At 46.5% G+C, this 14,448-nt stretch overlaps 1 protein-coding gene across 7 annotated transcripts in view; it reads left to right on the forward strand.

The window, feature by feature from the left end:
* Positions 1-14,448, forward strand: part of cep135 (centrosomal protein 135) — a 120,647-nt gene that overhangs the window by 49,971 nt on the left and 56,228 nt on the right. For 6 of the 7 annotated variants that reach the window (XM_033029058.1, XM_033029050.1, XM_033029025.1 and 3 more), the window contains 3 exons: positions 3,189-3,254; positions 3,700-3,850; positions 6,348-6,571. In XM_033029058.1, coding sequence (XP_032884949.1) covers positions 3,189-3,254; positions 3,700-3,850; positions 6,348-6,571 — 441 coding nt within the window. The remainder of the gene's footprint in view (positions 1-3,188; positions 3,255-3,699; positions 3,851-6,347; positions 6,572-14,448) is intronic. The other variant, XM_033029040.1, reaches the window with a different exon arrangement.

The following is a 14,448-nucleotide window of genomic DNA, read 5'->3' on the forward strand; positions in this document are numbered from 1 at the left end:
TTATGGCCATGAGGACAAGTGTTTCAGTACAAAGAATGTGCTGTCATTTATCCCAATTTAGTGCTGGTGACATCTTTGTGGCTCATTAGATGAGCAATCAATGTGTGGAATTTGCATCAGTTAGTTGCTACAGTTTAAAGAATGGAAATTGGATAAATATTGGTTGAACATTTTGCAATTGACTGTTAGACATTTTATCAAGGAAAATCTATATATATTTTAATTGTGCGGAGAGAGATTAATGCGGATTTCTCATTTACTATTTTCAGGGTGAAACCAAAAGACAGTGTAGAGAAATAGAAGAACTTCGAGAAAAATTAGCTAAGTTCAGGGTTGTAAGTTGGTTTCCTCTATTATATAAGCATAAAATAAATTTACTGCTTAACAAAATATGTTTAAGGTCAATGTTCCAAAATTATGTTTGTTACTAATACTGTACACAAGCTGAGGTTATCTTTTCTTCTTTTTTTAGTGAGTATTTTTGAGATTATTTTGCTTTAATAAAAACATTTTGTTTGAACAGTTAACAGTATATAAATATATATAAAATATAAAAAGTTTTTACAAAATCTGACACATAACCAATTCAAGAGATATAAGTGTGCAGGAAGGAACTACAGATGAGGGTTTAAATTGAAGATAGACACAAAATGCTGGAGTAACTCAGCGGGACAGGTAGCATCTCTGGAGAGAAGGAATGGATGACATTTCGGGTCGAGACCCTTCTTCAGACTGATGTCAGGGGAGTGGAAGCTACATCGATAAGGAAGTGTATATTCCATCATTGTTAGTTGGCAGACGGTAACAACAAAGCAAACAGAGATAAAATGTAGTCGGACTAAGACTAGTAAGACTGGTCCGGAGAGGGAGGGATTGGATAGGATGGTCGAGGTGTGTGGAAATTAATTCAGTGGGACATGAACAAGCAGAAACAATGGATCTGCCAGGGCAGTTCTGTTAGAGGATTTGGTGGAGAAGATAAAATCAGGCCATGCGGAGCTGGGGAATGATAAGGTTAGAGGCTTTGGAGGGCAGACAGCTGGATGTAATGAAATCTGAAATGGTGTGAGTTTAAAGCCTGGTGCTCGTCCGTGGGATCATGGTCCAAGGATAAGTAGGAGGAGGAGTCTGAGAGTTGTCACCTGGCCTCAGCCCGGTAGAGGTCAGCGCGCCAGACTACCACGGCACCTCGGCGGAGTGCTGTACGTTCAGAGGTGGAGAGATTAGAGTAGGTAAGGGGAGTGGAAAAGTTGAGGGTTGATGTCAGCAGTTGGAAATAAAGAGGTCTGGAGAGGGTAGAAGCCCGTTCTGGGGAGTCCAAGAGGAAGGGGATCAGTGGAGACGGTAGAAGGGGTTATCACTAGGAGGTGAAGACTCCTTCCCGTAGAAAATGGCATGGAGGCGGAGGCGACGGAAGCTCTACGTCGTGGCGGACCCGGAACCCGTTGAGGTGGGGGGGAGGTGAACTAAAGTGAGGCCTGCTTTCCATTTCAGGAAGGGGGAGGTCGGGGGGGAAGGGTGAAGACACGACAAGGGTCGGGGTTGGAGTTGGAGGAGGGCAGGTGCGTAGACGGAGGCCAAAGCGAGGTCTGGTGGGTGTTGAGAGAGATGGGGAACATGAGAACATGCATGGTGGGGAGTAGCTGGGGCCACCAATAAGGCTGATACCTAAAGCCTTTGTTAGAAATGTGAATGCTTTAAAGGACAAAAAGGAACATAAATGCTATGAAATGAGGACAATTAAAAATGAAAACATCAACAAATAAACCTAAAGGTTGCAAGGTGATAAGATGTAGATAAGATGTAGCAGGTCAGGCTGTAGTTAACTTCATATCTGTTCATGATTTACTTGATATGCTGTTTTATTTATGTACATCCCACTGATGCCTAGTTTGGGTTCCACTAAGTTGCTGTTCATTTCAGCCTCGCCACAAATGTGTATAAAATAATTAGATAACTGAAGTATGAGTAACTGTTTGAAATCAGGATATCATTTTGCAGTGCGTGGCATCAAAGTGCCGCACTAACACCGAAGTAACTGGAAATTGTGGGTAGTCATTGTTAACATCAAGATGACTGGTTGTTTGAGACAGGTCATCAAGGTATTGTGCCAGGAGTTTCCAGGCCAAAGCATTATTTGCTGCGTCATCAAAGACCTTAATCAAAGTTTGAATTAGTGATGCTGACTGAAAATTGCTCCGTTTTTGCAAACTTCATAACAGCATCATTTAGACCTGAATCTTTTCCCTTGTCTGCATGGGGCAAGTTATGTTTGATGAACACTGAATAATGTTATGAATAATTATCCCCATAGTATTTGCAAACTGACTTTTCCTTGCTTTTGTCACCACTGAGCCATTTTTCAAACTTTTGTTGCACCTTGAAGACGGTGACTGGCGATGCTGGAAACTGGAGCAAAAACCAAACTGCTGGAAAAACTTAGCAGATTAAGCAGCACCTGAGGCAGAGGGATAGTTGCCATTTCAGCTCGAGGCCTTGCATCAGGAGTCAGTGTAGTGGGGAGATGGTTGTATAAAGAGCTAATGGGGAGAGGTGAAACTGTAGCTGTTAGGATCTGGGTAGAATCAGGCGATGAGGGTTGATTTGGTAGATGGAGCCGGGAGGGGAGCGTGGGCGTAGAGTCAGGCTGGAAGATGATGTGGAGACAACCAAGGGCTGCAAATTTTGGAATCTGATAAGGAAGGTGATAAATGGAATCGGATAAGGGAGGGATGATGAACAGAAAGACCCAGAGGAGGAGGGGTTAGGAGATCCAACGGGTTGTGTGGATGATGGGCCGACAGAACCAGGTGGAGGAGGGGATTGGGAAGAAGCGTGAGTGGGAAAAGCTGGGTGGATCACATAACAGGCTTTGTATTTACTTCTACCCTCCCCACCTCCTGACTATCCCCCTCTTTGCCTGATTACAACTATCCCATGCCAGTTTCTGCCTCACCCTGCCCCCCACCCCTTACTCTGACTACCTCCCTTCTTCACTCAGTTCAGATGCAGGCTCTCAATCTGACATGTTGAATATATGCTTGCTTCCACAGACACTGCTTAACCCATTGGGTTTTTGCAACAATTTGCTTTTTTGTTGCATTTTCAAAATACTTTCCCAACCAAGCTCCTGAACTCCACCTTAAGAACTGCCATTTTTAGTAAGTAGTTTGCTTTTATATTTGCAGGATGAAATCCAGAAACAGCATAGAGAATTGGAAGGGTTTGAAGAAACAATTGCTAGACTGACCAGAGTAAGTCAGCTTTTCATAAAAAACAATGTTATTTTGAAGTCCTGAGATTTGGAGTTGTGGGGGAATCTTGCATTTTTTATTTAATAAATAGTGCATTGCCAAATGGCTGAATGCTGCATTTATGTAACCAGGAAACATTTGCAGATGCTGCAATATGGGAGTGACAAACTAATTATTTACATAATTTTATACATTATTAGGATGGGAGCAAATTTTAAACAATTACTCGCAACATGACCGTTTTAATAATCATGTTCATAGAATCGTACAGCATTGTCTCTATAGCTCAATAAAAGCAACGTCAGAACAAATTAGTGGACATTTCTCTACTCATTATGATTTTACTGGTGAAGGTAGATATTTTAATGAAATCCATGATGAAATACTTCTAATTAATTACTGGTAAGAACATTGAACTCATTTCTAAATGTTTAATGTGTTCCAGGAATTGACTGCAACACATAATACTCATGCTAAAATTCAAGACGACCTGCAATGTAAAACCAAAGAAAATCAAACACTTCATGATTTGTTTAATCAACTAAAGAAGGAAAAGCAAAGGCTGCATGAACGGGTTGATGAACAAGTGGCCACAGGTAGCTATTGATCTAAAACAAACATTGAAGAATCATTTTCCTAATAGTGTCCATTGAAATAGGAAATATTAAGGTTGAAACTGCTAAATGCAGATCATTTCTTATAATATATTTCAGTGTTCTTTCTAAACTTCTAAGAAAATGCCTTGATGATATGTATTTTAACTAAAAATAACCTTATGTAAAATGTGTCTGATTGATTATCAACTTAATTTTGTCTGCATAGTTGCCTATGAGATTGAGCCATACATAGAACATAGAAAATAGGTGCAGGAGGAGGCCATTCGGCTCTTCGAGCCAGCACCGCCATTCATTGCGATCATGGCTGATCGTCCCCAATCATTAACCCGTGCCTGCCTTCTCCCCATATCCCTTGATTCCACTAGCCCCTAGAGCCCTATCTAACTCTCTCTTAAATCTATCTCTCTCTTAAATAGAAAGTGTAAAACATAAGTTAATTTAATACAACCTTTTCAGTCCTGATCCTGTGCATATCATTGAAACCATCCGAACAGCAATTAAAAATAAAATAAGGCAGGTGCTTGAGATGTGAAATAACACTTTTTATTGAAAAATCTAGGCAGTTCAAACATTTCCCCTGGTGAACGTTAATTGAACAAAAATGTTAACTTAGTTTCTCCTTCAGTATAACCTGCCTGGTGCAGCAATTTCAATTTCATCTCATAATTAATGCCTTTATTAGTAGTTTGCAGATTGTACAAAATGCCTGAGTAGTCTAGGTATAGTAAAACTTGCATAAGATATCCCAAAGCACTTGAAATTTGTTTCCCTAACATGCCTCATATGGATCTAATAAATCCCCCCCCTTTTCTGGATACTGGATATCATTTTGTAATAAAGAATTCTCACATTTGTTTTTGACTGAAGAAAAAAATCACATGATTACCTTTTTCAACGCTGCAAGGAAATAGAACCTAGAAAATATTTTTTTAATGTATTCTCATTTTGAATATTCATGCAAGGAAATAACATACAGGCGTAAAGTGAATATTTAAATCATTTTGCATATGTCTAGTTCACTGCTATATGAAACTCACATTGGTTCAAGTGATTTCCCTTGATTTTCTCCGAAGGATTTGTAGACAGAAGCATGAACTGAATTTTCACGTTGGTCTTCGCAACATTTGGAAATCTTCAAGTTATAATATATCCATGCAGCTTTCTAGGTTTTAGGAGCCACAATGGTGATGAGAAAAATAAAATTCAATAACTGAGTCTTGCAGAAGCTGAAGCAAATCTAAAGGCTAGTCACTGCTAATTAAAGGCATAGTCGGAGGCATAGTGTCAGAAGATATAGCAAGAGAAAAATACCTCTCTTTCTCTCCCCCCCCCCCCACCTGAAAATTCTCCTGAAAAGAGGAAGATGTAGTGTTTTGAGGAATGTGTGCTTACAGTACCTTATTTGTTCTTTTTAAATAAAACTGAGAAGTCTATGGGCAACTCTATATCTATTGCATGGCCATGTAGTATTATATGGTCATGACCTGCTATATGGGCACTATTCAATTTAATTGAGATGATCCTAACCCTTTCTTTAGCATGCACATTTCTAGATAATAAACTCCTGTAAAGTTGATAACTCCCTAATCAGTTTTGGGTATGATTTTGAAGAAGATCTGAGTATATTTTTGAATAAGGGAGAGTAAATTAAAGAAGAATTCAGATGACTCGTTCTGGAAGGTTTGCATTTCTAGAAAATGGTCCTATTCATGATTTTCTTTAACAAATCTGCATCATCTGTGCATGCATCAAGAAATACAACATAAACAATTTTTTCCTTTTACCCCTAAATAAATCCTGTAAGAGTGAATTTTATTCTCTTTTTTTGCGTAGTGGTTTACAAATTCCAATGACCTGAACAGCTTTGAAATGGGGGTTGCCTGCATGATATTTTGGTTTTGCAATATGCAGTCTACTTTGTGTTATATACACCATCAAAATGAGAGTTTTGGATGCTGAGGGGCAAAGCCAGAAGGTAGTAATAGAGTCAAATTAACACTTTCTTACTTAGTGACATTTTTCATAATTTCCATAAGAAAATAAATTTATTGTTCATTCTCTACGAGTTTCCTTATTTCAATTACATGCATAGAAGCAGATTCACTTGGAGTGTCAAAGTTAGGAAGAATGAGGCAAGCCTTGTGTGGGAACCTGCCATGACATATTATTCCATGAGTTTAGTAGGGGTGCAGCACAGTTCTGGCTGTAGCTATGAGGTCCTTTTTCACTTTGTAAAATCTGAGTTCCTAGAGCAGGTAATAGTTTTGGAACAGGCAAAAGAAAATCTGAGCACTTATTGGAACATTTGTCATTTGGATTGTGCAGTGTTTATGCTGGTAATATTTCTATCAATTCAACGAGTGAATATGGACAGTTTTCAAACTGTTCGACATATTTTGAACAATGATAACATACATGGGTTCTCAATTGCTGTTTCAGATAACCTGATCTTCTTTATGTTTTCAACAATATTCAGAACGAGAAATAGTGGTAGAATTGGAGAGAATGCGAGCACAGCATGGTATTCTAAGAGGGGATACATCACCATCTCGTCTAGACAAATTTATAAAGACTTTAGAAGAAGAAAGGGATTATTACAAATTTGAAGTAGAATACCTGCAGGATTTGGTATCCGGAAGAAACAGCCCAATCTGCTCTCCAAGACGTGGGCGAAGCCCAACACGTATTACACCTGTTAAGGTATCAAATTGCATAATAGATATTGATGATAGCGTGGGTTATAATTTTTAAAAAGCCAAAATTACATGGATGTAATATCTATTATATATTCTTGAATTCTATCTCGATGTGTACTAGGAAAGTAAATTTAGAAATGTTTTTTGTATAAAAGCTATACTCTGAGTGTATTTCTCAAGATGACTCAAATGCGATAATTTAGCTTATTAATAGTATTCTGGAAGTGATGTACAACTTGCTATACCAATGAATTAATGACATTACAAACAGTCTTAACAATTATGGATATGTATAATACTTAAAACCCAGAGTTTACAGGAAATGATAGAGAAAATGTGACGAGTTGTTTACAGGTGGGAGTCTCCACTAGTGGGACTGCCCCAGTTAAGGGCTGGTGACTTGCAACATAAGGACTTCATTGGTGGTAAATGGGTCTAGTTGTGTTTTCATCCAAGAAGGGAAAGGAAGATAAAATCAAATCAAAGAGGAGGAGATGAAGTATCCTTAATGATATTGGTATACTTAAGTTGTTTAAGCTTAGTCCTTGATACCCAAAGAGTCTGATAAATTTGTTGATGGGTAGTACGTACTATAATATGAAATGCATCTGCAGAGTAGCACAACTCCATGATAATAAAGTAGACACAATGTTGGAGTAACTCAGCGGGATAGGCAACATTTCTGGAGTGAAGGAATGGGCTATGTTTTGGGTCGAGACGCTTCCTCAGATTGAGAGCCGGGAGAGGGACACGCGATATGTAAGGGTAAAGTGAAAATGACAGATTAAAGCAGACGGTGATCATGGGAATATAGAATGGTTCATTGCTGAAGAGAAGGTGACAATGACGCATACAATCAGTAAAATTAATCAGGAGGACAGTCAAACTAGTTGGAGAATTTGAGTGGGAGAGGGACTGAGAGAGGGAAGGCAAGGGTGCAGCTGCGGCATAGATGGAGGAATTAGGAGTAGGGGCTAGAGTCTTTGCAGGAGGCAGGATTGGAAGAAGTGTAGTCTGGGTATCTGTGGGGGTCAGTAGGTTGATAGAGATGTCAGTCGATAGTCTATAAGAAGGAACTGCAGATGCTGGAAAATCGACGGTAGACAAAAGTGCTGGAGAAACTCAGCGGGTGCAGCAGCATCTATGGAGCGAAGGAAATAGGCAACGTTTCGGGCCGAAACCCACCCTGACGAAGGGTTTTGGCCCGAAACGTTGCCTATTTCCTTCGCTCCATAGATGCTGCTTCCTCAGTCGATAGTCTATGTCCTGTGATGGAGATGATGAGATCAAGATGGCAGAAACAATGGGTCTGTTTGGAGAGAATGGATTTTGGGGAGAAGATAAAACCCCGTGCGGGGCTGGGGAACAATAAGGTTGGAGGCTGTGGTGGGCAGACAGCCGGAAGTGATAAAATCAGAAATGGTCTGCAAAATTACATTATAATAAACACTGCTAAAAAAGAGAGTCTGAGAGCTTGCCTATATTAGTGTATAAGGTTGTGTATGAATCTTGGGAAGTAGTATAGCTGCACTCTGAGGAACTGAGATTCTTGGAGAAGCTTGTCATGAAGAGCACATTAGGAAGCTCCAAAAGCAAAGATTTAAAGAGATGGCAGATTTCTGGCAAATCACAATACACAATACACACAATACAATTTATTTGTCATTTGAACCCCATTGAGGTTCAAACGAAATGTTGTTTCTGCAGTCATACACACAAGAAAGAACCAAGACACAACACAATTTACACAAACATCCATCACAGCGCATCTCCTCCTCGCTATGATGGAAGGCAAAGACTTATCTCTCCCCTGCACTCCCCAATTCCCCTCCCGATGTCAGAGTCAAAGTCAAAGCCCCCGGCGGGCGATGGCAATTGTCCCGCGGCCATTAACGCCACGCCGGGTGATGCAAGGCCACGCTCCGGGTCTTGTTGTTGGAGCCCCCGGCGGGCGCTAGCAAAGTCCCACAGCCATTCTAAGCCACGCCGGGCGATGATGTAAGGCCCCGCTCCAGGTACTCTTCAACCCCGCAACTCAGGCGGGTGAAGTCGCCGTTGCGGAAGCCCCGAAAAGCGGTCTCCCAGCAGGGACCCGCGGGCTCCCGGTGTTCCTGTCTGCCAGACCTGCGGTAAGCCTCCGAATCCCCGGGGTCGGGTCGCAGCAGCGCGCCACCACCGCTCCGAACTCGGCCAGCTCCGCGATGGTGAGTAGGTCCGCAGGCTCCGCGACTGGAGCCCCAGGTCGTTCCTGCTGGAGGCCGCTCCACGGTGCTAGGCCCCAATGACAACGGAGACTCGACAGAGAAAAGGTCGGGTTCTCCGTGCAGGGGATATATTTTTTAAAGTTTCCCCCGCCCCCCGCCCACCACACACACCAACACACATACACAAAAAAATAAATAAAAACTACATTCAAACGAGACAAAAAACAACAAAAAGACAGACGGACTGCAGAGGCCGCTGCGACGTGAGTCGCGCCGCCCACCATCCATGGAGTATGATATGGAAAATTGTCCATTTTTGCAAGAAGAATACAAAAAGAAGAAACGCTCCGTTATCCAGTGTGTTCTGGGTGTCCCAAGTGCATAATTTTCAACAGGCTAATAATTCAGAAAACAAACAAAATATTATAATTTATTGCTTGGGGAATTAAATACAAAAGGGTGGCAAATGTTCTTCAGTTACCTGAGAAAATATTGAGAATATATCTAGTGTACAGTGCATAGAATTGGAACTAGTGGTCATTGGTGAAAAATGAAGGGTTGCAAATTTAAGATGGAGAATAGATTACTTTTTGGGAGGTACACAAAAATGCTGGAGAAACTCAGCGGGTGCAGCAGCATCTATGGAGCAAAGGAAATAAGCGACGTTTCGGGCCGAAACCCTTCTTCAGACTGATGGGGGTGGGGGGGAGAAGGAAGGAAAAAGGGAGGAGGAGGAGCCCGAGGGCGGGGGGATGGGAGGAGACAGCTCGAGGGTTAAGGAAGGGGAGGAGACAGCAAGGGCTAGCAAAACTGGGAGAATTCAACGTTCATGCCATCTAGACGCAAGCAACCCAGGCGGAATATGAGGTGCTGTTCCTCCAATTTCCGGTGTTGCTCACTCTGGCAATGGAGGAGACCCAGGACACAGAGGTCGGATTGGGAATGGGAGGGGGAGTTGAAGTGCTGAGCCACCGGGAGTTCAGGTAGGTTATTGCGGACTGAGCGGAGGTGTTCGGCGAAACGATCGCCCAACCTCCGCTTAGTCTCCCCGATGTAAATCAGCTGACATCTAGAGCAGCGGATGCAGTAGATGAGGTTGGAGGAGATACAGGTGAACCTTTGTCGCACCTGGAACGACTGCTTGGGTCCTTGAATGGAGTCGAGGGGGGAGGTGAAGGGACAGGTGTTGCATTTCTTGCGGTTGCAATGGAAAGTGCCCGGGGAGGGGGTGGTACGGGAGGGAAGGGAAGAATTGACAAGGGAGTTGCGGAGGGAGCGGTCTTTGCGGAAGGCAGACATAGGGGGAGATGGGAAGATGTGGCGAGTGGTGGGGTCACGTTGGAGGTGGCAGAAATGGCGGAGGATTATTTGTTGTATTTGCCAGCTGGTGGGGTGAAAGGTGAGGACTAGGGGGACTCTGCCCTTGTTGCGAGTGCGGGGATGGGGAGAGATCAGTGTTGCGGGGTATGGATGAGACCCTGGTGCGAGCCTCATCTATGGTGGCGGAGGGGAATCCCCGTTCCCTGAAGAACGAGGACATTTCCGATGCCCTGGTGTGGAACGTCTCATCCTGGGAGCAGATGCGGCGTAGGCGGAGGAATTGGGAGTAGGGGATGCAGTCTTTACAGAGGGCAGGGTGGGAAGACGTGTAGTCCAGATAGCCATTGTGAGTCAGTTGGTTTGTAGTGTATGTCGGTCAGAAGTCTGTCCCCTGCGATGGAGATGGTGAGGTCAAGGAATGGTAAGGAAGTGTCGGAAATGGTCCAGGTGTATTGGAGTGCCGGATGGAAGTTGGTGGTGAAGTGGATGAAGTCAGTCAGTTGTGTGTGGGTGCAGGAGGTGGCCCCAAAGCAGTCGTCAATGTAACGGAGGTAGAGGTCGGGGATGGGGCCCTGGTACGTATTGAACAAGGATTGTTCAACGTATCCGACAAAGAGGCAGGCATAGCTGGGGCCCGTGCGTGTGCCCATAGCTACGCCTTGTGTTTGGAGGAAATGGGAGGAGTCAAACGTAAAGTTGTTGAGGGTGAGGACCAACTCCGCTAGGTGGAGGAGGGTGTCAGTGGCTGGGTATAGGTTGCTCCTCTGGTCGAGGAAGAACCGGAGGGCTTTGAGGCCATCCTGGTGGTGGATGGAGGTGTAGAGTGACTGGACATCCATGGTGAAGATGAGGGGGTGAGATCCTAGAGAGTGGAATGCGCGGAGGCGGCGGAGAGTGTCTGAGGTGTCTAGAACATAGGTGGGAAGGGATTTGACCAAGGGGGATAGTATGGAGTCAAGGTATGTGGAGATGAGTTCGGTGGGGCACGAACAAGCAGAGACAATGGGTCTGCCGGGAGAGCCGGGTTTGTGGATTTTGGGGAGAAGGTAAAAACGGGCCGTGCGGGGCTGGGGAACGATGAGGTTGGAAGCTTGGTCGGGCAGGGCGTGGGAATTGATGAAGTCGGTGATGGTGCTAGATATGGTGGCCTGGTGCTCGTCAGTGGGGTCATGGTCCAAGGGTAAGTAGGAGGAGGTGTCCGAGAGTTGGCGCGTGGCCTCAGCTTTGTAGAGATCGACGCGCCAGACTACCACGGCACCTCCCTTGTCGGCTGGTTTGATAACCCAATCTGGGTTTTTGCGGAGTGATTCAATGGCAGTGCGTTCAGGGGGGGAGAGATTGGAGTGAGACAGGGGAGTGGAGAAGTTGAGGCGGTTGACGTCGCGGCGGCAGTTCTGGATAAAGAGTTCCAGAGCCGGGACTTTACGAGAGGGGTTCCACGAGGAGGGGGTGCGTTGGAGACGGGAAAAAGGGTCATCATTGGGGGGCGAGGACTCCTTCCCATGGAAGTGCGCTGTGAGGCGGAGGCGACGGTAGAAGCGCTCCAAGTCATGGTGGGCGCGGAACTCATTGAGATGGGGACGGAGGGGGACAAAGGTAAGACCTCTGCTGAGGACAGACCGTTCGGTGTGGGAGAGGGGGAGGTCGGGGGGGATGGTGAACACCCGGCAGGGATGGGAGTTGGGGCCAGAGGAAGGCAGGTGGGTGGACTGGGGACGGGGCGATGTGTGGGGGGGGGGGGTTGTGGGTGTTGGAGGTGTGGTGGGTGGTCAGGGGGTGGGGGGGTGAGAGGGCTGTAATGTGGGTGGGGAAGAGCGGGGGTGACATAGTTGGAGGGGGATGGGGGAGAGTCAGTGGAACAGCCACTGAGGTTAGCAAGGCTGGGCAGACGGGCACTAGGACCCAGTGGAGTTAAGCCCAGGAGAGTGGGAGTGAGCAGCGTGGAGGCTCCAGGCCCAGTGCAGAGTCCAGGCTCCAGGTAAGGCGACGGCTGTGGGTTGCTGGAGGGGGGTGGAGTGGCGCGGGTCACCGGACCCGGTGGTCGGAGTCCAGTGGCGCGGGTCACCGGACCCGATGGTCGGAGTCCCGTGGCGCGGGTCACCGGACCCGATGGTCGGAGTCCTATGGCAGTTGAGTCGGGGTCCGCGGGCGATGCGTGGGAGGTCCCGGTGGGTGGATAGTCGGCGGGGCGGCGAGATGAGTCGGGTGCGTTGCGGCGGCCATGTTGGGGGAGCCCCGGTCCGGCGGCGATGCCGGGTAGGTCGGGTCCGGCGGCGATGTTGGGTAGGTCGGGTCCGGCGGCGATGTTAGGTGGGCCCAGTGCGGCGGCGATGTTTAGTGGGCCCGGTCCGGCGACGATGCTGGATGGGCCCAGTGCGGCGGCGATGTCGGGTAGGCCCGGTGCGGCGATGAGGCTGGGCGGTCCCGGAGGGCGGCGAGGGTCGGAGGAATCAGCGATGGGGAGGGGGTCCAAGTTACCGTAGAAGCGGCGAGGCTGGGCGTCATCGGTAGGCAGGTGAGGGTCGGCGGCGGCATCGATGTGGAGGTCGGTGAAGGCGGCGTCCTGGTGAGTATTGAAGCGCTCCCCGTGGCCAAGATGGCGTCGCGGGACTCAGGCAGGCGATGCAGACCAGAGTTGGGGCCTGGAGTCTGCTGGTGGTCAAGCCGCGGGGCGTCAGGAGCGGCCTGGAGGCGGGATAATTTAAGGTCCTTGGTGGAGTTAAGGTAGGCCAGGAATTTTTGATTGAAGAGGTGGATCTTCCGGCGGATGAAATATAATTGGGGTCCGTTGCAGGTATGGGTTAGTGAGGCCTGAAGTTCAGGGAGTGTCGATGTGAGGTCCTGCTGGTGCCGGCGCATCGTGACCAGGGTGGATCTCAGTGCCCGGTTGGAGAATTGCTGGGTATGCCGGTGGATAGCCAGTCGGTACCGATGGTCCGGTTGGGGTCCGAACTGGGAGGTAGGGAACTGGAGCTGGAAACCATGGGGTATGAGATGGAGGCGCAGGCAGGCCCCGAGGAAGCAAATGTGGCTGTGGTATCGAGTCTGGGTAAGGATGTGGTCGTACAGTTGGAGGGCAGGGGGGATCACAGAGGGTGTGCAGTTAGAGAGGAGGTTGTGAAACTGTCTCCGGAGAGAGGAGGAGAACTTCTTCAAAGTAGGCATACCTTGAGGAGATATCGCAGTGGAGTAGACAAAGTGTTCAAGCAGGAACTGCAGATGCTGGAAGATCGAAGGTACACAAAAATGCTGGAGAAACTCATCGGGTGCAGCAGCATCTATGGAGCGAAGGAAATAGGTGACGTTTCGGGCCGAAACCCTTCTTCAGACTGATGGGGGGTGGGGGGGAGAAGGAAGGAAAAAGGGAGGAGGAGGAGCCCGAGGGCGGGGGGGATGGGAGGAGACAGCTCGAGGGTTAAGGAAGGGGAGGAGACAGCAAGGGCTAGCAAAACTGGGAGAATTCAACGTTCATGCCATCCGGACGCAAGCAACCCAGGCGGAATATGAGGTGCTGTTCCTCCAATTTCCGGTGTTGCTCACTGGCAATGGAGGAGACCCAGGACAGAGAGATCGAATTGGGAATGGGAGGGGGAGTTGAAGTGCTGAGCCACCGGGAGTTCAGGTAGGTTATTGCGGACTGAGCGGAGGTGTTCGGCGAAACGATCGCCCAACCTCCGCTTAGTCTCCCCGATGTAAATCAGCTGACATCTAGAGCAGCGGATGCAGTAGATGAGGTTGGAGGAGATAGAGGTGAACCTTTGTCGCACCTGGAACGACTGCTTGGGTCCTTGAATGGAGTCGAGGGGGGAGGTAAACCTTACTTTTTGGGAGGATTGTGAGTCATTGTAACTCTTCTTCAAATGGCTGAAGAAGCCAAGGGATGGAAATCCACCACTGGTAGATGAGAACGTGGATTTGAAGTTGTAGTCAAAATAGAGAAGACTTGGTGAGCCAAGTGCTCCCTCCTGCTCCTAATCATAGATTCAAATGTAAACCTGTGATCAGGGGAGGTTCTGAATTACAAAGGATGGAATTTCAATTGTTAACCTTGTGAAATGAATCAGGAGTTGGAGATGGTTATTCATGAAGGGAATGTGGTTATGAAAGCGAATGACAAGGGAAACAGAAAGCAAGGAATGTGAAGTAAAATAAATTGATTCTTTTAATGAGGAATAATAGGCATTCATGGAAATGAAAACAATTTAAATGTAGACATAATAGTAAAATTCTGCAGATGCTGAAAATCTGATTATAAAAATATAAAATATCAGCATATCAGACAGTCTTTATGGTGTGTGAACCAGAGCTAGGATTTCAAGCCAATGATTTTCAGTTGGAAAAAGTTGGAGATTTAGCA

This window comes from Amblyraja radiata, chromosome 1, assembly GCF_010909765.2.
Source record: "Amblyraja radiata isolate CabotCenter1 chromosome 1, sAmbRad1.1.pri, whole genome shotgun sequence".
Taxonomy (NCBI): Eukaryota; Metazoa; Chordata; class Chondrichthyes; order Rajiformes; family Rajidae; genus Amblyraja; species Amblyraja radiata.